Genomic DNA, 22,771 nt, shown 5'->3' with positions numbered 1-22,771 from the left:
ATTTGTCTATTATTTTGTTTTAAGATATGCGTTCTCTTCTCAAATTTATATTCTTCATTTAATGTTTCTTGTTCTATGATTATGAATGCTATCTAGTTATGGTATATTGACAAAAAAAATCATGATAATAAAATTGTGTATTTTTGGATTTTCAAAATAAAGAAAAAATATTAAAATTGTGGGGCAGTATTTTTTTGGTCCGCTTTAGGCGCCGTGTCAATCCGGACCGGCACTGACTACGATTTGGGATTTTTTGGTTATAACAAGTAAAAGAAATTCAGATCCATTCATTCATTACCCATATCCATTAGTATTGATTACATATATAATTATATACTCTTTCCGTTTTCAGATTAAATGTCGTTCCAGGGAAAATTTTTCGTTTCAAAATAAGTGTCGTTTTAGAATTTCAATGCAAAATTTATTAGTAAGATTCTCCAGATTATTTTTCTATTGATTGAAATGTAGTTAGATATAATAGATAATTGTACTTTTATCTTGAAAATATATAAAATTATATGTTTTATTAATATATGTGTATAAGTTTAGAATGACAAATAAAATGAAACGGAGAGAGTACAAGTTTAGAAAAAAAACTTTTAAACACAACATGGACTAGATGACACGACTCCTCCAGCTTTAGTATCTATTACTATAAAGAAGGGTGTATCCCTCCTGTGAAGACACGTTGGATTCCACATCAGAAATTCAGCTTTTCTATGTGCGACACGTGTATCTTTTCTAAATCAGTTAATTGTTACGTTGTTGTTTCGATTTAATATGGGTTTTCTGCTTTACAAATTTTGGGCTTTCTCTTTTTATTTAGTTTTGTGAAAGATAATAGCCCAGCCCGATTAGAAAGAACAATCGTCTTCTTCAATCTACATAAACCGACAATAGCGTTGAATGGAGGTTGTGTGAGAACAACATTCCAGAGGGATCTCTTGGTTGAACTTCTTTCGCGTCGTTTTATTTGAGACTCTTCTCCTCCGTTACGGATCCCTTATAAGTTCAATCATTGTCATTAATGTCCATCTCCCCCACTCCTTCCACAATATCACATTCATTGCATCTCTCATTTTCTTCCAGTCGGTAAATCTGGAGCTATAAATAGCTTAGTTTGTCTTCGTGAAATTCATCACTTCTCTCTCCTTCTTGCTGACTTCAGAGACGATGACTGCAGCACCACCGCCGAGCTGCGGCTTCTGAAGATTTGGAAGGCAGAAATGTGACCAATCCTCTGTTCCACGATCCACTTCACCAATCCTCCGTTCTCTTTCTGACCACACAAGAAGAAGATCCTCGACCCAAGCGAGAATAGCTTATGTCCTTGACACCTGAAAACGAGTTCCACTATTTTAGAATCTCAAATCGGTGTTGAAGGTATCCTCAAGTATATGATTCTTTGTATTAAAGGATATATGTATGCGTGAAGGAAGTGCTTTCTTTTGTTCATTGTGAGCGAAATGTATCCTATAACATTGCTTTTATACATTGATTTTTTCTCAGATATGCACATAAATATATCAGAGTATGAATGAGCCAACATATTGATTCATGTTACAATCAGTTAAGTAACAAAGAAAATATAACAATGCAAGATTCAGAAGGAAACAATGCAATTTCTTGATCAGTTTCATAGTCTACAGCAACAAACTCACAACTTAACTATCAAAATATAACTTTATTGTCTAGCATGATTCATAAACCGTAATACAAAATTTATATCCATCATAGGAGTTGTTTAGGGGATTTATAGAGAGAACACTAACCTGTCAATTGTTAAGCATTAGTTGCATCTGACACTTAAACCAGCTAACTGGGAATTTATTGACTATCCACATGAAGCGTTAGACAAAATCAAATACAGTACTATCAAAAGAAGTTTATACATAAGCCCTTTTCAAGAAAAAAAAAACAGTTTATACATTTGAAGTAAGAGTCAAACTGTGACCTATGATCTATAGCTAAAGGCATGCAATCAAACTAACAGTACTGGTTCACAACATAGCTCTTTTGAACATCCTCATTTTTAATGTAAACAAAACTCTACTTTACCAGAGATCTATCAAGATCACAACTCAAATTTGAATAATTCGGACAATCTGAGATTAAACATCAAGAAATTTCAATTTCCATAACCACACTAAATGAACATATTTGAAGAAGATCTTTCGTTTGAAAAGAAGATTTTCAGAACTCATATCAGATTAAAGGGATGCGTTACCTTATGGAAGGCTCAATTTTCGCCGAAGATCTGATACTTTTTTCTTTTCTGCTTTGTTAATTAAACGTGAATTGTAAAAAAATTATGATACACAGCAGCACAGAAAGAGACCCCCACACACTAAAGAGTTTGCCTCTAATGTTTATGCTAATTTAAGAGACTGCGAGTCGTTTTCCCTCTACTAAACCGGCACACGTTCTGTTTCTCAGAATGTAATTTTTCAGTGTCGTACCTTTTTTTCAGTACCGGCACACGTTCTGTTCGGTATCGTACTTTAAAAAAGTAAATACTATAAAAAACAAACAACTTTATCAAACACAGATTTAGACTCCTGTATCAAAAACAAACAACTTTAACAAAATAAATACTATCAAACACAACTTTGTCATATGCAGCCACGCTACAATAAACAAGAGGAAACAACGACATATGGCTCAACGCATAAACTCCTGTATAAATTCCCTCACCCACTAAATGTTTGTTTAGTATTTAAATATTTTAATTTTAATTATTTACGCCACATATATACTAAATCAAAAGGAAGGATAAATTGACTAAACATATCAAAAGAAATTACCTATGGTTTTGTGTTAAATCCATCGATTATAAATTACATTATCCTTGCTTATATTAAATATTTACCAAGTTCTCATTAAATTGTTTTTTGTAAAAAATAATTTTTTATTATTGTGAACACGAATGTAATATTGTTTTATTCAATATAAATTTAAAATATTATGTACTAAAATAAAAAATTAAAATATATCTCTACATAGACCAACAAAGACATATAATATAAAATTATCTCACAACAAGCAAATACATCATAATTTAAATTAGATCATTTGTACTAAACAAACAAGTTATGTACAAATAATTCAGGCAATTTGCTCTATGTTTATTGACTCTGAGATCCATCAATATTAGTTTCAGGCGACTATTATGCAAGCCACCATTAATACTAACCGGCTGTAGAGAGGACGCAGAAGAGAATGATGAAATAAGAGAGAATCACCTGCACATGGACCTTCTAGGAAACATGGTTAGAATGCTGAATGTAGAAACAAATCTTGCGGGTTTAGTGTCTGTTTCTTATGTGTGATGACCAAGCAGCAAGCTTATACTCATGAATTGGAGATGATGTTTTCAAGCGCTGAAAAAAAAGAAAGGAAAACGTCAATGACTAAAGGTAAAACCCCATCTTTTCATGTTTTCAACTACTTACGTTTGATGGTAATTTGATCCAAAAATTTCTTTGTTTGAATATACTTGGATTAGTGGAAAAAAAGAGTAGAAGACCATAAGTAATCCACCAAGATACTTGAGACACAACATTGTTGTCGAGAAGGTTGATGTATTTGCGATCGGTGACGGTGTATTGCTTTTAGAGGTCAGAGCCAGTCGTAGAGTTGTTCATACATCAAGCCGACAGAGCATCGTTTCATGGGTAGTAATGTATCTAAAACTCTATTTAGAATATCAAAAGTTTTCTGGTGAGATCATTGTTTCCTTACACACACAATTATGCAGAATCTTTTCTGGATCCTTGGCTAGAAAATGAGTTTGATCAAACAGAGACGAAATGAGTGATGACAACAGCTTCAATGTGCATTCCTCATATAGCCGCAATGCAACCTGACATGAACCTGGTATGCTATATAAACCAAACCTTTAGCCGAACCCCATATTTTGTGTATTGGGTTTAAATCGAGTTTCTTGGTTAGCAGGTAGCAGGTGCAGCTGTTCCGTGGACAAGAAGACGGCTCAGCTGAAATGCAGCAGAAGCCATGAACTCAACTGCCACAGGCAACTCCTAACGGAGTGAGTAGAAAAAATCAAATATAAATTAATGTCTAATAACCATTGTGTTTAATTATGCCCCGCTTTAGTTCTCCTTGATTGAGTTTTACTTATTATTATTCTCCATTGGTTGCTTCTTTTATTTCTCTAACCAAACGGTGAATATCACCAAGATTATATGTTTCTATGGTGTTTTACTGATCTTTGTTTAGTCTGAACACCAAAGGTGTTGTCAATCTTTTATAAAGTTCATTATAGTTTTAACCGAAGCATAAAAGCCAAGTAGACAAAGAAACTCAGAGTAAAATGAAGCGTTAAACATATGACCTTTTTCACAGCTAAAAACATTAGTTGCTTATGAATACAATTGATTCAACTGTTTTGGCCTAGAACAAGACATGAAACAGTTATTGTTTGTGTTCAGAGTTCCCTAATTTCAAATTTCATGTAGCTACCAAATACATATCAAATTAAAACATAACTCAAAAAATATATCAAACTCGCATACATGCCTAACTCTAATAAAAGTAAAAATATGAAACATAAAAAAACCATTGTTTTTAAAACAATATTTCATAATATTATGCATACCTCGCAAGAACAAACGAAAATATAATAAATTCATATATGAATATTTTCCATTAAAATTATTTTATAATTCATATTCCGCCCGTAGGGCGGGCCGACCCTAGTGTAAAAGTATAAATCGGCCAGTAATGGTGAAAAGGTAGAAGATTCGGTCAACTTAGCTAACAACTAGACGTTACACACACAAAAAAATAGACGTTACACCTGTTACCACCGTCCATGTTGCAAGAATCTCTTGAAAGTTTTGATTTTCGATGAACATTGCATGGTTTCGACCGTTGATAACCTGTTTTCTTGGTGGAGCACTCGGTTATTAAGAAGTTTAATTAGACTAAGTAGTTAATGAGAACTTTCACACTGATTAAAGAGAAATTCTTGGGTTCACCCCTAGAGTGAATCTTTAGGTTCACCCAACCAATAGGATTTCGTTATTTCATATTCAGTATCTTTTAAAAAAAGAAATAAAATATTGTCAAATTATATTAATATTTTTAAACTAAAAAATAAAACTAATAAAAATTAATATTAATTGCAAGCAAAAATACGTTTTAGAAAAATATATTTTTAATACCGTTAGCCAAATACTAAACCCTAAACTCTAAATTTTAAATCCTAAACCCCTGGGTAAACCCTAAACCCCTGAGTAAACTCTAAATCATAAATACTAAACCCTAAACCTTTGAGTTTATAATTTATCCAAAGGTTTAGGGTTTAGTATTTATGATTTACCCAAGGATTTAGGGTTTACTCAGGGGTTTAGGATTTAAGATTTAGGGTTTAGAGTTTATGGTTTATCCAAGGGTTTAGGATTTACCCAAGGGTTTATGATTTACCCAAGGATTTAGGGTTTAGTATTTAGGGTTTAGGGTTTAGTGTTTTGCTGATTTTGTTAAAAATATTTTTTTTAAAAATCCAAAGATTTAAGATTTATCCAAGGATTTACCATGGATTTAAGGTTTATGATTTATGGTTTAGTGTTTTGCTGATGGTATTTTAAATATAAAATCTTTTTTTGCGACTACTATTATTTTCTATTTATTTTTTATTTTAAAAACATAATAAAACTTGACAATATTTTGTTTCCTTTTTTAAAAGATACTGAATATAAAATAACGAAATCCTATTAGTTGGGTGAATCTAAAGGTTCATTCTAGGGGTGAACCCAAATATTTCTCCTGATTAAATGCAGTCAGTTAATGAAAGTATTTGACTCAGTTTAGTTGGAAAGTTTTTTTTCTTTTGTCAACAGTTAAAAAGTTTCGAGTCCATTGACCGCATTTTGTATATCCGTTTTTCTTTTGACCTTGACGACTAGTCGACTAAAGGTAATTAATAAAAAAGGATTGCCAAAAATCACTACTTCAAATACATTATAAAAGCTAGGAATAATAGGTTAGCTTCACAATTGAGACACACAAAAACTTCTACCCCAGAAAATGAAGAAAATGTTCCTGAACTTTGTTCTATTGTCTTTTCTTCTTGGCGTTGCCTTCCGTAAGTATACCACTTATCGTTCATTTTATAATTTGAAACATGAAATCGTATATATATATGAATACACAAATTTATGATTATAATTTACAGAAATGATTATTCATGCTGTCAAAATATATGTTTTAGAAACCGGGCCTTGTGGTCTGATGGTAAAGGAACCTCGGCTGAGGTGCCCGCCATCATGAGTTCGAACTCCGGCCACAGCGGATTTAACATGGTTTCAGTTTGGTCTCCAGAACTATTCTCGTCAGTTCCAGTTGGACACGGTGGAATAGTCAGACTAAGTGAGAAGTCCGGATACCTGGATTATTAAAAAAAAGGATATGTTTTAGAGGTGTATTAAGGTTCATGTCGGGATTATAGTTTTCGTACCAAAAAATGTTAGAAGTAAAAGTATATATTGATGAGAACCTTTTGCAAGATGACAAATTTTTGTTTTATAAGGAAAAATAATTTTCGTCAAATTAAATACACTAAAACACAAGATTTTAATTAACTTATTATATGTTAGTAATATTTTTTTGGTTTTTTCTTAAAATCATAAAATAAATTATCTATCTAACAAGATCCATTATGCATGAATTAAAATTGTATATTAATATCAATATGAATTGATACTATTTAATTATTTATGATTAATAAATAATACTAGTATATAACTTTCAATTAATAGAAAATATTACATTTTGAATTTTTAATAAAATTATCTGTAACTATTGATTTCTCCATTATGGGTATACTTATCCAATACCACAATAATTTGTATTTCTTTTCTTTTTATTATATATAATTTATCATCATTAATATTTTATAAAAATTATGAATAGTTTGATCATTTGTATTTTATTATTATTTTATTGATTAAATAAATATTTTTTTAACTTGTAAATTATTTATATTTAGAATATAATTTAATACTATTGAGATATTCTTTAATTTAAGATATATGAATTTGATTTTTTTGATAAAAAAATCTGATAAATCAAATTACACTAACAACATTGAATTACAAAATAAAATTAATATACAACAATTTAATATTGGTGAGATATTTAGTGAATATTTCCATCATCTAAAGTATATTATAAAAATTAAAAGCTGGCTAAGAAGAATATATTAGCTTCACTATTGAAAAACACAGACTTCTATCCCAAAAATGAAGACTGGTTTCCTTAAATTTGTACTATTGGCTTTTCTTGTTGTCGTTGCCTTCCGTAAGGACACTACTTATCGTTCATTTTCTAATTTGATGCTTGCAATCGTATTATATATATATATATATAGGTTATACAGATAATTACTTGTGCTATCAAAATATCTATGATTTAAAGGCATTAAGGTTTATGTCATGTGGGAATTATAGCTTTTGTATGAAAAAGAATTGGTAGTAAAGGTAGATATTTTTATTTTTATTATACTTATTTTTACTAATTTCTTGTTCCAATTTCTCAAACGAGATTTGACCCAAAACATGAAAACTATAGTAGTATAAACTAATCTTTATAAATCAATTTGTTTTGTTAACAAACCATGTTTGGACTAACACATTATTCAAATGCATGGCAAGATCTTGCAAATGGAGCCGACGTGAATCATATGGGGCAATGTGACACAGACCTTGAGTGCTATACCATGCGTTGTCACAGAGGTGAAGGTTATTGTGATCACAGCAAGGTCGACGGAGTTTGTAAGTGTCCTAAAACATGTAGCTCAAACCCTGAGTGCAATGGCATGGGTTGTGACACAGGTCCAGGATATTGCTTCGGCGGAGCTTGTAAGTGTCCTAAATTACAAGCGGCGGAGAAACACACAAATGGAGTCGACCTGAATCATCTAGGGCAATGTGACACTGACCTTGAGTGCTATACCATGCGTGGTTGTCAGAGAGGTAATGGTTATTGCGATCAGAAAGACGGAAAGTGTAAGTGTCCTAAATAGAGACACAAATAAACATGACTAGAGCATATGAGTCTTTTTTTATGTTCCCGACTTAAACATGGGCAATTTGTATCAAACTGCCCAAGCATAAAATATGTATCCCAAAAATAAATAAATATATTCTTAAAAGACTAATCATGACTGTTATCTTTAGAATCATTTTTATAGTCTTTTATTGCAAACTCTTTTTGTTATACCAATACATTTGTACCCACACTTGTAAGATGGAGATCGCGTGCGACATGAAACTCGAGCTGTCGCAGTGATATAACTTATGATATGTGTTTATATGGTGTCGAAGTTTGGTTTAGGGGGTCAGATAAAGGAATTTAACCGCCAAGTTATAGAATCTTGATGTTTCACATGTAAAAAACAAAGTTTATACTCCCTCTGTTTCAAAATAATACATACTAGATCATTATCCGCGCGTCTGCGCGGATTTATCTTTTGATTCACATATTTTATATACATGTTGTATATTATTTAAGATTTATATTATAAAAAAGTTAGAATGATCCGGAACCAAAAAAAATCGATCCGGACAAAAAAAATCAAATACCTACTTAGATCCAAATGTTGAAAACTCGAAGAACTCATAACTGAAATAAACAGATTTATACCCGACCCATGAGCTAAATTTCAAACATAATATCTTTTGTTATATTTTTAATTCATTTTTTGGGTTGGTAAGATTTACTATTTATTCGAAAGATGTTTGGCTAACTTAATTGTATATATTCGTAGGTTTCTTTTTTCTGAACAGGAAAAAAAAGATTTGGGTCTTAATTAAATTTATCTTATATAACAAATTGCTGCTATAAATAATTTTTATAAAAAACTAATTTGTAACAATAATATCATTTTTGTTATAAATTTGTATATCATGGTTTATAGGTTCAAAGTATAGAGTTAGTCGTCTTCATAGTATTGCTAATATTGATAGATGCAAGTTAATAAATACAGATAATATATTGTATTATTAGTAATCTGTCGTATAGTATTATATGTTAGTAGATGTATTATTAATAATCTATCCCCTATATATTAAAGGAGAAGCATTTTTAAGGGATTTCCTTAAACGGATTGATGAGGTCGATGATGTGTATTCACGACATGTCTTTATTTCAGAAAAATCTGACGTGTCAACTCGAGAGCGTTTCTCTTCAAAATCATGAAATTTAATGCTAACTACAACTTTCCTTTTTGAAACTTTAGCTGCATAATATGTCGATGGAAGAAGCTTTTACGTGAAAAAACATCATCTTTCAACTGCATATCGAACCTTAAACAAAAGGGAAAATAGAAAAAGTTTGAGTTCTATGGGAAATCTGGTTTAAGCTAGGTGTTTTTGTAGTCAAAACAGAATAAAACAGAATGGAGTTTTGCTGTTTCAGAAACGAAACACATTGATAGAAAAATTAGGTGGGCGCTTGTATCACCTTCGTGTTGTGATGCTAGTTCTTAATGATCAAGTTGATGAAAAGCCAATTGGGTCTAGAGAGTCATTGTGAAAATGGTTATTATCTATCACTTGGAATCATCAAACTCACGTACAATGCCGATGTTCTAAGTCGAAGAGATTATTTGTGAATTGTGATAATAAGATTTAGTTAAGTCAACTTGCAAAGACAAAGAACAAAACTTTGTGCTAACATTCATTTTCCGATCTTTCAATTTGCAAAGAAAAAGCTCATAGTATGTTTTTCTACTCTCTCTAAATTGTTTCGTGCTACAAAAGTTCTACCCGTTTACACAAAGGTTCTCAGCATGTCCCCTCGGTAGCCAGTCCACTCAGAAACTCAAAATGTATAAGATTCTGATCCTGAACATTCAATCCTACAAAGACAAAGCTCTCAAAGATCAGTTTTAAAAGTTTCACCGATTATAAAAAGCTTCTACAGGGACATTGTACGTGAGTTTAGCAACAGTGCTCCAATGTACTGTGAGTTAATACATTAGTTTAAGCGACATTGTACGTGGGTTTAACCTGCCTCTTGGTTTAATAAACATGTACAAGCTCGCTTACATAATAAATATAACCCAAATAACCTGGACAAGCTCGCTTAAATATGTTTAGCCACAGACGTCTAATTATAAGATTCTATTAACCCAAATGCATTTTTCATTGACCAAGAGATCATCAGTTATTATAAGATTTTGTTTCTGATGGTTAAACCTGGAAAGACAAAGCTCTTACATATCAGTTTTTTGTGCTAAACCTTGCCACCCGTTATAAAAGAGAATATTGTTTAGTTTAGAGTGTTCCATATCAAAATGATGCTGCAAAGGTTGAATGATCAGTGTTTGTGCTAGAAATTGTAAAACCTTTGACAATTTCCAACAAACCAACAGATATGTCCTCTCTTAAACAAACATGTCATCTCATGAGAATCAATCATGCAAAATTCAATGTATATAATTAAATATTATTTTTCATATATCAAGGTTTCACACCAACGTAATTTCATGGTGTAATTATATCAAGGTTTACTTACATTACATACACTATTTCTAGGTTTCAATTGGGCACTGATGACTCAAAACGTTCATGATATGAAGGTGTAATCATCAGTGTACGTTCAAATACATGCCATAAAAATCTTTTATCGTGTTCTCCTCATGAAATTTGACCATGCACAATTTCATGTATCTAATTTTTTCTTAATATATATCATGAATTCTTCAAATACATGCCATCTTTTGCAAATTTTAAAATATGACATTTGTAATGATCAAACAATAAGACGCATTAATAACTTATATATTTTATCAGAGTTTGGATTAAAAATATTAAAATAATATGTTAATACTAATAAAAATTTTGATTACAAAAATGTTAATATTTAAAGTAAAATACAAAGTTTCAGGTTTTCGGGCCGGTCCTAACCCAAACGGCTTAAGCACAAAATATCCAAAGCTCAAATGGGCTAAGCCCGGAAGGTCCGATTTTTTGGGGCTTATAAAACTAAGTCCAAACCCGGTAATTTTTAGGGCCATGCGGGTTTGGGATGTGAGCTTTGACCCTAATTAACATGTCTATGTTAAAGTAAAGTATTAAAAAAATTATAGAACATGTTTTGTAATAAAAATTCACTTGATGACCACATTATGATTTTTATAGATATAAAAAGTGATAAAAAGTTTAAGTCCAAATCGATCATGTTCATCGTAAATTTAAAATAGATTTTGGTACACAATTTCAATTACAATTACAAATGCATAACCCAACATATAGATATATATGATTATATAAAGAAAACATAACTGTATGCATATTAAAAAATTCAAAAACATATACATATTTAATTTGTCAATACTATATATTTTTAAATTTTATTATATAAGCTCACCCTGCGGAAAACGCAGGTCTTATCCTAGCGATTAAGTAAATGGATCAGAATGTGTTTTGGTTTAAAAATTGTTGAATACCCTAAATAAATATGAACCATCATCACTTTCATTTAAAACTTTTGCTACAATAAAAATATAGGATTGGACAAAATATGAATCCAAAAACCCGAACCAAATTCAATCTGAAAAGTAGTACTGAACTTTAACCAAAACTGGTTACATATTCGACCGATTTAAATATTTAGTATTTAGAGAACCGGAACCGAATTCGATCCGAACCAACATATTTCGGGTGTCCAAGTATATTCGAACCAGATATGTATACTTAAATATATTAATTATTTTTAAATTTAATATCTAAAAGAATATACAAAATATATAAGTTATTTTTAAGTTTTCCAAATACCTGGAAATATATAAAAATAAAGTACATGTTTAAAATAGGTAAACAATACTAAAAATACCCAAAATTCTTAAAATGTCTATTGATTTTTATTCAAATATTTAAGCTAAACAAATTTTGATGTTACATTTATGTATTTTGGCATAAATTATTCAAATTTATATATTATATATTATTTTTTATTTTTTTAGATTTTATAAACTAAAAATATATATGAACTTTAATTTAAAAATAAATAAATGAGTTATTAGAATCTAAACCGAACCCGCAAAAATCCGAAGCGAACTGAATCCGCAAATATCCGAACTTAACTGAACCAAACTGAACCAAATGATACTCGAATACCCATCTTTAATCAAGCGTAAAAAGTTATCGATAGAAAATAGATATTACTTATAATATTTAAATATATTGCAGTTAAAAAAACCCACTCCGCGCAAGGCGCGGGTTATCATCTAGTTTTATAGTATAATATGCTAGTGGATGTATCTAGCTTATAGTAAAATATATGCAATATAAGGAAACATGCGTAGTAGATATAATAATAAGGTAAGAAGTGAAAAACTATGATAATGGTTGATATTAATTATTTATAAAAAGGCATGTCTAATAATAAGTAAATTAATATAGCACTAATTACATAAGGTCCAACTTTAAAATCCACCTAGAAAAAGTTGTAATATTTCTGTTTTAATAAGATAGATTATAAGATTTTCACACTTATTAAGAAAATATATTAAAACATATTTATTATTGCATAGTTTTTTTGTAATTTTATGTTTCTTATATTTCTAAACCAATAAGATTTCAAAAAATGTAATTAATGTTTTTGAAAACTATAATTTTTTATTATTAGTTGACAAAAAATACATTGAAAATATAAAAATACTTCTTTTTGAAACAAATTTTTTTCCTCGAACATAGATCTTATTGAAACGGAGGGAATATAGTTCAAGGGGTGTTGACCGACTATTAATACATGTGGGTCCACTTTCTGATAACGAGTTTATCGTACACCTGTCGTACACCTGTAACCACGAATAAAACATCTAAACCGAAGTCCAAGGCTAGTGACCTAGAATAACCCACTAATCTATTGGCGAACGACAGAACCGATCTCGAAAGTCTCTGGTCTCCCTCTAGTGTTGTGTTGTTTAACGTCGGTTGGATTTTTATTAGATTCCAAAGCCCAAAGTCACTGTTTTATTACAGATTTAGCAATGTTCCAGGTTTCTGGATTTGGGCCTGGTTTGGGCCTACAGAAAATCAATCCGAAGTTAAACCAGATGATTCTTTGGAGTCGAAAGGACAACTTAAGTATACACATTTTTATTAATCAAAGACAAAGTATATAACATAATCCTGTGGATGGATGACAAAAAATAAAAACATGATCCTCTGTTTTCGGCAATAAAATCTCAACTTTCCTGACATTTAAGCAAATTAAAATTCAAAAGTCAAAGCAAAAGACTTTAGATGTGAATACTGTATTAGTGTCCGTTTGACAAGTAAACTCTTGATGAGCCACCGTGGCTCTTTCTCTTCTTAAGAGAACGGTCGGCTTTAGGGTTTCTTTTGGTGCAGAGGTTTTCTATGCTCCGATGTTTTTGTCCGTTTATTGTGATGATTTTGGTTTCAGATTCGGAGGAGATCTCGAATTTTCGATCGATGCTCCTCGGGGACGAAAGTGGTGATGTTGTGACTTGTGGTCTGTGACGCCTCGGGTGAAATTGCGGATGCGTCCCGTTGAAGCTCTCCGGCACTCTAAATCTCTTCACGACGAGGAAGGGGATCCAGCGACACGTGCACATGCCCTGTGAGGATGTCGACACGTGGTGGTTTCTCTTCTCGGTTGTTGGTGGAGCGGTTTGGATTGGGTTTTTGGTTTGGTTGTTGGGTTCAGGCCGGTTTATATGGTTAGTGTAATCCAATTTGGTTTTTGTGGGCTTTGCTCGGTTGTAAAATACTTTGGATCGTGGGCTTTTTTAATATATTCTATTGACGGAAAAAAAAGGGAAATTTGGGAAAAGAGAACTAAAATACTAGTACTTTGTCCCCTTAGAATAATTTTAGTAATGTTTGTCCCCTTAGAACAAACTTTTAATAAAACCCAATTTAGTCCTCCGATTGATTTAAGCCTTGAATTAATAACAATTTAATTTTCTTAAATAAGTAGTAATCCTATACTAATTAAATCGATATAGTAGTAAAATATTAAAAAAACTAAAAGTACAAAGTAAATAAAAGTTAAAAAAAAAACAGATTAGTCTTTCTCTCGACAACTGCATGCTCGAGAAGAGGCGATTCCCTTCTCCACCATCTTCTTCGGCGCGTCTTGATTCGCCGACAAATTCTACGCCGGCGATCCATCTTTTCATACTCCTTCCTCCATCCTCCTTCCTCCTTCCTCCTTGGTATTTTTCCTTTTCTCCTCCTTGTTTTCTCCGAAATTGTTTTGCCATTTAACTCACCTTGTTTTCTCCGACAGCGTATATAGGAGTTGACGCGAGGAGGACGAAGCCTCTACTGACCATTAAGAACAACAAGCTCTTTTATTTTAATCTCTGTCCCTCTTTTCCCCAAAATTGAAGGTTAGGGTTTTTGAGATCCCCTTTTCGATTTTGTTTTTTTTTTTGTTGATGCATGTATTGGTTACATAGTGATGTGCATGTATTGTTGTTAATTACAATAAAGTCGATCAATTTTGGGGTTTTTTTGTGATCCTTTTGTATACAATTTAACATGTTCAATCGATTAAAGCTTGTTAATGTTAGGAGTTTGGTTGTAGTTGATGTGTCAATTGATAGCGAGTAGAAGCTCTAAGTGAATCAAGTTTATTGTTTGAAATTCATATATTTTGATATATTAAGTGAACAATTATGCATGATATTGGCTAAGAGGGTAGGATGAGATGGCCTTATATTTTCCTTATGTACCAGGAAGAGTTTGAATTGTTTAAAAACCATTCAATTCATGTAGATGGTTGTCATTCTAGTTTGCGGTTGTGTTCATTGTGAGATTGAGTTATATTTTATTTGGAATCCGTTTTTTATGTAGTTTGAATTGTATAATGGAGTAGTGAAATTGATTTTGTTACCATGTTTTGTTTGTTGTTCATTCCTCGATTTCCTAGAGACATCACTAACATTTGAATTTTTGGCTTTTATGATTTATAGGAATGGTGTACCAGTTTCCAAAATGCATACTTCAACAAGGAGCTGAGCCCCAAATAGATAAGATTAACAACATGTGTAGATGTGGAATTCTTGACGACATCAAGAGTGCTCTCGGAGATGAGTATGATGAAGTTTTGAAAGATCCTGTCTTCGGTCCGATTCTGGCTATCATAGAGAACCAGCTCATTTTCTCAGGGAGGATTATCCACAGCTTCATTTGCAAGCAGCTTCACTTTTTATCCGATTTCACAAGCTTGTAGTCGAAATTATGTTTTATTGCACATATCTCCATTGTTGCCTTCAAAGCTGTTTTGCTAGTAAAATGTTGACCCTTTTTCACAACATCTACCAGAGAAAAACGGACATACTTTCCACTGATCATATCTTTGTCATGCTCGTTATCATCATCACTTTCATCAACCTTGTCATCTTCTTCTTCATGCGTGGTTTGACCATCAATAGCAGCATCTGAAAGTTCATACGACATAGCCTTTTCCTCTCTGTTAGACGACTCAGCAGCTTCTTCATTCATGTTAGATCCGACCTTAGATCGAATACACACACATAACCGCTTTGAAGCTTGGTTCTTCACACATGTAAGAAAGTTTTTCAGTTGCTGATCACTGGTGATGAAAATCGGTGGTGCATCATTTCCACTCACCAAATCAGAAGGTAAGTAACTCAGCTCGATATTGACCATGTTTAAATCGACTTCAAACTCCTCACAAACCATAACTCCAAGGTGCTCAACGGTTTTTCTTGTGTCCAAAGTAAGTAATCTACCTCCATTTTTTCATCAATATGAAATTTCCAACCGTTTCTTCCCGATGATTTCAAAAAACCAGAATAGACATATATGTGCATTTTTGAAGATTTGATTGAGAAAAATTTAGAAGAATTATGAAAAGGAGAAGAAACCACACGTTTTTTTCTAAACTGTGGTTGGCAACGATGAACTGGAATTTAGGGAAAAAATTTTAAAAAGGAAATAAAAAGATTTAATAGATTTAGAAAATATTTTGTGACAGTTATTTCCAAGATTTTCGGATTTAGTTACGAATCCGGTAGAACATACTTTCTACAACTGGTAGAATATAGATGAATTGGTAGATAGTGAATACAGAGAAAGTAGACAAATGAGAGTTTAGAAGAAAGTATATTCTTCGAAGGAAGACATAAGAACATTTATTAGGTCTTATGATCTTCCAATTATTCAGACAAGAGTATAAAATATAGATTATGTACTCTACCTTTGTAGATTTAAATGGTTTTGGTGTATTTCGCTGTCTACCATGTGTAGATCGTTGTGGTTGTAGTAGATTGTATATTCTGAAATGCCGTAGATGGTAGATCTGATATATTAACAACTTTAGCCCATTTTGCAAACTGTTATTCCAAATATTTTTTTATAAAAATAATATTTTTCATATATACACATACATAAATACTTCATGTTTCATATTTTTCTTTATCTTTTTGCTTTGCAGATTATTTTATATGAATTTTTATAACCTTCAAGGGTAGTGGAAGTCCAAAAGTGAAAAAAATTGATTTAGTTCTAAGGGGACAAAGTATTAGTATTTTAGTTCTCTTTTCCCAAATTTCCCAAAAAAAAATCCTCTTGATGACAAAAAATAAAAAACATGATCCTCTGTTTTCGGCAATAAAAATCTCGACTTTCCTGACATTTAAGCAAATTAAAACCCAAAAGTCAAAGCAAAAGACTTATGGTGTCATGAAAGCTAGCCGTTTGACAAGTAAACTCTTGATGAGTGAGCGAATCTCAGTACTGGATATTCTCCAAATCTAAAAACTCCTCCGACTTTCATTTTTCTCGCGATTGCTTCTCTTTCCTTACTTTGATTAAAAAGACAAAACGAAAGTCACTGGTAATGTCCTAATTCTGCTTTGTTCGAATCCAATTACTTGAAATTTGATTCTTGTCAATTTACTTGAACTGTTTTTTTCTTCTTTTTTCTTTTTGTGAGTTTCAGGATCTTCCCTCTTGTAGTAGACATGAGAAACCACCAACAATCTGTTGCAGTCTTGGTGACTCTTGTTCTAGTATTATTATCTCTTGGTGGAGCAGTGGAATCTCATAAAGACCAACCTTTATCAGGCATCGCTATCCATCAAACAACATTCCATCTCAATGACAAAGCTCATGTCAAAGCCTCTCCAACACTTCTTGGATCTAATGTAATTAAACACATTCAGATCCCTTTTTCATAGTATTTGATGGAAAAAAAATAATCCTAAAACTTGAATAATTTGGCAGGGTCAACATAGTGAATTGGTGTTGGTTGAGTTTAGCTCTCCACACCCATCAGATGATGATTGGATTGGAGTGTTCTCTCCTGCAGATTTCAAGTATATATTATTATTAAAACATTCCTTCTCATGAACTGTATAGTTGTATATTTTTAACACTGTTGTTGTTACTACAGTGCTTCCACTTGTCCAGGAGATAACAAAATGGTGAGCCCACCTAAGCTTTGTTCAGCTCCTATCAAGGTACTTTTCTCATTCTCCTTGCAGCAAATCAAATCGTTAAGCTCATTCATCTTGTCTCTCTTTACAGTTTCAATATGCAAACTTTAGTAATCCAAGATACAACAACACTGGAACCGGTTCTTTCAAGCTTCAACTTATCAACCAGAGATCAGATTTTTCCTTTGCTCTCTTTTCTGGCGGTTTGCTGAATGTAAATACTCAATTCACTTACAATTTTCTATAGCTTAAAAAAGGTTTCTAAGCTAACCTTTTACTTTGGTATTGTGATAGCCAAAGCTTGTGGCTGTCTCTAACAAAGTAGTCTTTGAGAACCCAAACGCACCAGTCTACCCTCGCTTAGCGCTAGGCAAAGCATGGGATGAAGTAAGATCCTTGTAATAAAACCCTTTTTTTTTATTGTTTCACTTTAAAGAAATCGAAATGAGTTTTTGTCTTTTAACAGATGACAGTGACATGGACTAGTGGTTATGGACTCGACATAGCTGAACCTGTTGTTGAGTGGGGGGTTAAAAGAGGAGAGCGTAAACTCTCCCCTGCTGGTACATTGACCTTTGGCCGCAACACCATGTGCGGTGCACCTGCAAGAACCGTTGGATGGCGTGATCCTGGTTACATACACACAGCTTTTCTCAAAGAGCTGTGGCCTAATACCAAGTATACCTACAGAGTTGGGCATAGACTAGTGACCAATAATGCATTTGTGTGGAGTAAAGAGTATCACTTCAAATCTTCTCCATCTCCAGGACAGAACTCTCTCCAACAAGTTGTAATCTTCGGAGACATGGGAAAGGTTTGATAAAAACAATATCAGATTGTTTTATTTGTTATTGGTAAAGCCTCTCATGTAGTAAGATTGTTGTTGCAGGCTGAGGTTGATGGCACAAACGAGTATAATGACTTCCAACGAGCTTCTCTAAACACCACAAAGCAGCTCATTAAAGATCTAAAGAAGACGGATGCAGTTTTCCACATTGGAGACATCTGCTATGCAAACGGATACCTCTCACAGTGGGATCAGTTCACAGCTCAGATCGAGCCTATCGCTTCCACTGTTCCGTACATGATCGCAAGTGGAAACCATGAGCGTGACTGGCCAGACTCGGGATCGTTTTACCAGGGTTTAGACTCTGGAGGAGAATGCGGTGTGCCAGCTGAGACGATGTTCTATGTTCCCGCTGAGAATAGAGCTAAGTTCTGGTACTCTAGTGACTACGGGATGTTTAGGTTCTGTGTGGCTGACACAGAACATGACTGGAGAGAAGGGACTGAGCAGTACAAGTTTATCGAGCAGTGCTTAGCGTCGGTAGACAGAAAGACACAGCCGTGGCTGATATTCTTAGCGCACCGCGTGCTCGGTTACTCCTCCACGTCTTTCTACGCGGAAGAAGGGTCTTTTGGAGAGCCGATGGGGAGAGATAGTCTTCAGAAGCTGTGGCAGAAGTATAAAGTCGACATTGCAATCTATGGACATGCACATAACTATGAGAGAACATGCCCTGTTTATCAGGTAAACAGTAGGCCTGTGCATTTCGGATATGGGTTCGGATATTTTGGGTTTCGGGTAGTTCGGATAGGGAGTAGGAGGATCCACTGAGTACTTGACTTATTTTTGGTTCGGTTTGGTTCGGATAGTTTCGGGTTCGGTTCGATTTAGATAGTAAAACTAGGAACCGGAAAATACATAAAATAATTTCGGTTCGGATAGTTCGAATAGTTCAGATAAAATATTGGTTATTTAAGATAAAATATCAAATAATTATGATGATTTAGATTAAAAGTTTGAATATTTTGGATTATTTTGGATATTTCGGATATAGAAATATAGGAACATGCGGGTTGAGGATCCTCGATTCGGTTTTGGTCTGGGTTCGAAGATCCTCGGTTCGGTTTTGGTCTCGGTTCGGTTCTGGTTTTTTTGCCTAGGCCTATACTGAACAATGATTCCTTAAAGAATACAGAACCGTTTAATCTTTATTGTTCTTTTTTGTTGTGTGTGTAGAGCGTATGCAGGAGTAGTGAGAAAGCTGATTACAAGGGTACATTTAATGGGACGATTCATATTGTTGCTGGAGGTGCAGGAGCTGGTCTTGCTGAGTTCTCTGATCTCCAACCGAACTGGAGTCTGGTCAGAGACTACGACTATGGATTCCTAAAACTTACAGCGGTTGATTACTCTAATCTTCTGTTCGAGTACAAGAAGAGCAGTGACGGAAGAGTCCATGATTCGTTCAAGATATCAAGAGATTATAGAGACGTCTTGGCTTGTGCTGTTGATAGTTGCCCTGCAACTACACTTGCTTCTTAAAGAAAAGAAGAGAGAATCTTGCAACTTGCATGAACAACTCGTTGGTTACACATCAATTATAGTTACTGGCAAATGCTAATAAAGCAAGAGTCATTTAATAATTTGATGATTCTATGATGTTTCTCAAGTATTACACATGAGAATCTTGATGAGATTTTGGCAAATTCATTCTTAAAAGCCAAACAAAAGCAGAAGAAATTAAAAGGAAAAGATAACGTTCCAGTTTCATTGTCAAAAGGTGGAAGGAGAAGTATTGACGACGATATGCCGAAGAGGACGATCAACATCACCACCACCACCGTGTTTAACAAACTCAGCAGGTGTCAAGAAACTACCGTGGCAAATGCACATGATCCTAACTTCCTCTCCTTTACCATACTTGTATAGAATCCCATCGACACGTCTACCGTTTGGACCGTCACCTTTGGTGAACACACACGGCATGTCGAACAAACCAGTAGACGTAGCAGCCGTCCCTTTGCCTTTACCATTCTCGTTGTCGCTGTTATTAGATGAACATCTTGTCATCATCATCTTGGGGCTTCTCTCGTCACCACCGCAACTGTTTGATGAACCTACAAAGATAAAGTCTTAAGACCAAAAACAAATGTTTACTACTAATCTTGAAAGCCTTACCTTGTTGGTTCTTGTTGTTGTCCAGCTCCGACAAGCTCGACGAGCTACCTCCTCTCACTACTCCATCGGAATCAACAACACACGCTTGTCTAGGAGAAACCAAATGTCTCTGTAGAAACCCGCTTTTACTAGCGGTGATACATCTATCAGACTCAAACGGCGTCGTTTGGGAACTCTGTTGTTTCTCGCATCTCCTCCTCTTAGCTTCCATTCTCCTAAGCGACTGCATCTCTTTCCTTTTCCTCCATTCCTCCTCCATCTCCGCTGGTAACGACGTCGTTCTCGCTAAACCCACCGTGTAATTCTCCGGCGGCTCAACCTCCTCCCTCTCGGCCACGATAGAACCCAAAACAGATGAAGAACGTTTAAGCTTCCTCGGAGTCTTGTCTACTCCGAAACGACCACCTAAAGACAGACCAAGATTCAGCTCAACCGCAGTCTCATCATCTTCGCAGTCTGATGATGTTTCATCTCTTCCGTCAACGTTTTCAGACATGAAGCCTCGTAACAGATCTCTCGGGTACTTGTTTATGTCTAGAGAAAGATTTGTTCCTCTGTTCCATGCCCTTGCTTCTTCCCCCATAGATATAAATGATTTAAAAAAAAAGATTATTTTTGTTTTCTCAGATGATTGAAAGAATGAATGAAGAACACTGACTTCACATGCGGTCAAAAATCTGTTTTTTCTTCTTTTAAAAAAATAAAATAAAATATCAGAGACGGTGAAGAAGACGAGAAGCTTTATTTGAAATTGACCAGAAGAAGAAAAACCCTTTCAGACATTAGAGACAACCCCTTGACTGAGAGGAGGAGGCAAGTGGCCGCCGAGTGATCTGTCTTTACGACACGTGGCCGGTGGATTACGTCGCCGTTCCATAGTGCTGCTTGAAGAAACGTGTCTTAAAGCAACTGTGTTTATCAGTGTCATGACACGTGTCTACCAGTTAAAAAAAAGATCCCTCTTCTCTTTTGTCTTTATGGCTAAAATAAAGTAAATGAAACTAAATAAAGACTACCGGTTAATAATAATAACACAGAACAAAATTTGATTCCATATGTAAAACTAGATTATCATCGTTATTGATCTACTAGAATTTCAAAATGAGACTTTGTCTTCCAAAAACTTGATTGAAATTGCCTTCTGAAACTTTTTTGATTATGAAATGAAGGAATGATTAGGAAAAAACATATATAATTGAAACATTGATAATTCTAGCGACTCGACAACGTCACTCACGTGGGACGGTCTGTAGGTCCCATGAGGAAGCAAGTTGCTTGTGAAAAAGTGACGGAGAATAACACTTCCGTTGTATATAGCGAATTAACTACTACAAAAGGTGATTGCAATAAACTAACTAGTTTAACTAAAAGACTAATTGTAAAGTGTGCTAAGCTAAAAAAGTTTGATTATTGACTTAATCTTTTGATAAAGAAGAGTAGAGGTTAAAAATATAACAAGCTAATTAAGTGAAAAGTCCTAGAGTTTACTGATTGATTCAGTGATAGTTAGCTGCCGGAGAATGAAATCTATAAATTGAAAAAGAAGATTTGTAAGATCCTTTTGGTGTGTCACTTTGTTGAGTCAAGTGGGGACCGAAGGAGAAGATCTTTAGACATCAACCATAAAAACCAAAATGTCGCGTGTCATTCACCTGTTGGTTTGTGTAATAATAATGCAACTGAAGATACTACTATGTGAATACGACTGAAGAAGACCCTATCCCCTTTTCCCATCATCAGGCCCATAAGGTTAAAAGGCTTTGCCCATTTTGGTTTGATACCTAAAGTTTTTATAATTTGTTTGATTTGGCGAAATTTAACTTTTTAATTGAAAAAATAAACTATATTCAGTTTGGGTAAAAGTCCGAATATACTGAATAAATAACAACACCAGGAGTTTGATTAAAAATGACTGTTCCAACTCTTTTACAGGACCGTCTTAAAAAATTTAGTAGCCATAGTGAATATGGGCCTTTTATAAACATATTCTTAGTTTTTTCACATCATTTTTTAAGTTAGAACTGAAAGAATTTCAATTTTTAGTCTGGAAAATTGAAAATGGTAAAACGTGTAACTTTTTATTTTATTTTATATCGACACAAAGAAATAGATAGCTGTTTAATGAGCAGACCTAGAGGGATTAGCGAAAGGAAATACAAAGAAAACCAGACTTGTTGTATGTGAATTAGTTTTAATAACTACTAGATTTTGACCTGCGTTTTTGAAGTGCGGGATATTTTAACATGAAAAATTTCACTAATAATTTAACAAATATTTTGGTAATTTTTAAATAGTGTGTATTTAAAATATTTTTGCATTTAAATCAGTATTTTTAAATT

At 33.5% G+C, this 22,771-nt stretch overlaps 2 protein-coding genes and 1 long non-coding RNA gene across 3 annotated transcripts; 1 reads left to right on the top strand and 2 right to left on the bottom strand.

The window, feature by feature from the left end:
* Positions 1-746: 746 nt before the first annotated feature.
* LOC130495886 (uncharacterized) lies at positions 747-2,398 on the bottom strand. Its single transcript, XR_008934864.1, has 2 exons — positions 2,228-2,398; positions 747-1,337 (listed from the first exon to the last, which is right to left on the bottom strand). It is a non-coding gene; the product is annotated as an uncharacterized LOC130495886 (long non-coding RNA).
* Positions 2,399-16,662: 14,264 nt separating this feature from the next.
* LOC108812736 (probable inactive purple acid phosphatase 1) lies at positions 16,663-19,897 on the top strand. Its single transcript, XM_018585079.2, has 9 exons — positions 16,663-16,866; positions 16,972-17,176; positions 17,256-17,347; positions 17,425-17,491; positions 17,559-17,681; positions 17,762-17,854; positions 17,934-18,281; positions 18,357-18,998; positions 19,491-19,897. Exons 2-9 carry the CDS (start codon positions 16,994-16,996, stop codon positions 19,794-19,796), a joined length of 1,854 nt encoding a protein of 617 aa, XP_018440581.1. The 5' UTR covers positions 16,663-16,866; positions 16,972-16,993; the 3' UTR covers positions 19,797-19,897.
* Positions 19,876-21,526, bottom strand: LOC108812737 (ninja-family protein AFP2). Its single transcript, XM_018585081.2, has 2 exons — positions 20,433-21,526; positions 19,876-20,371 (listed from the first exon to the last, which is right to left on the bottom strand). Exons 1-2 carry the CDS (start codon positions 21,013-21,015, stop codon positions 20,028-20,030), a joined length of 927 nt encoding a protein of 308 aa, XP_018440583.1. The 5' UTR covers positions 21,016-21,526; the 3' UTR covers positions 19,876-20,027.
* Positions 21,527-22,771: the final 1,245 nt, after the last annotated feature.

Source organism: Raphanus sativus, chromosome 6, assembly GCF_000801105.2.
Source record: "Raphanus sativus cultivar WK10039 chromosome 6, ASM80110v3, whole genome shotgun sequence".
NCBI classification, from domain to species: domain Eukaryota; kingdom Viridiplantae; phylum Streptophyta; class Magnoliopsida; order Brassicales; family Brassicaceae; genus Raphanus; species Raphanus sativus.
This window is presented reverse-complemented; position numbering and strand designations above follow the sequence as displayed.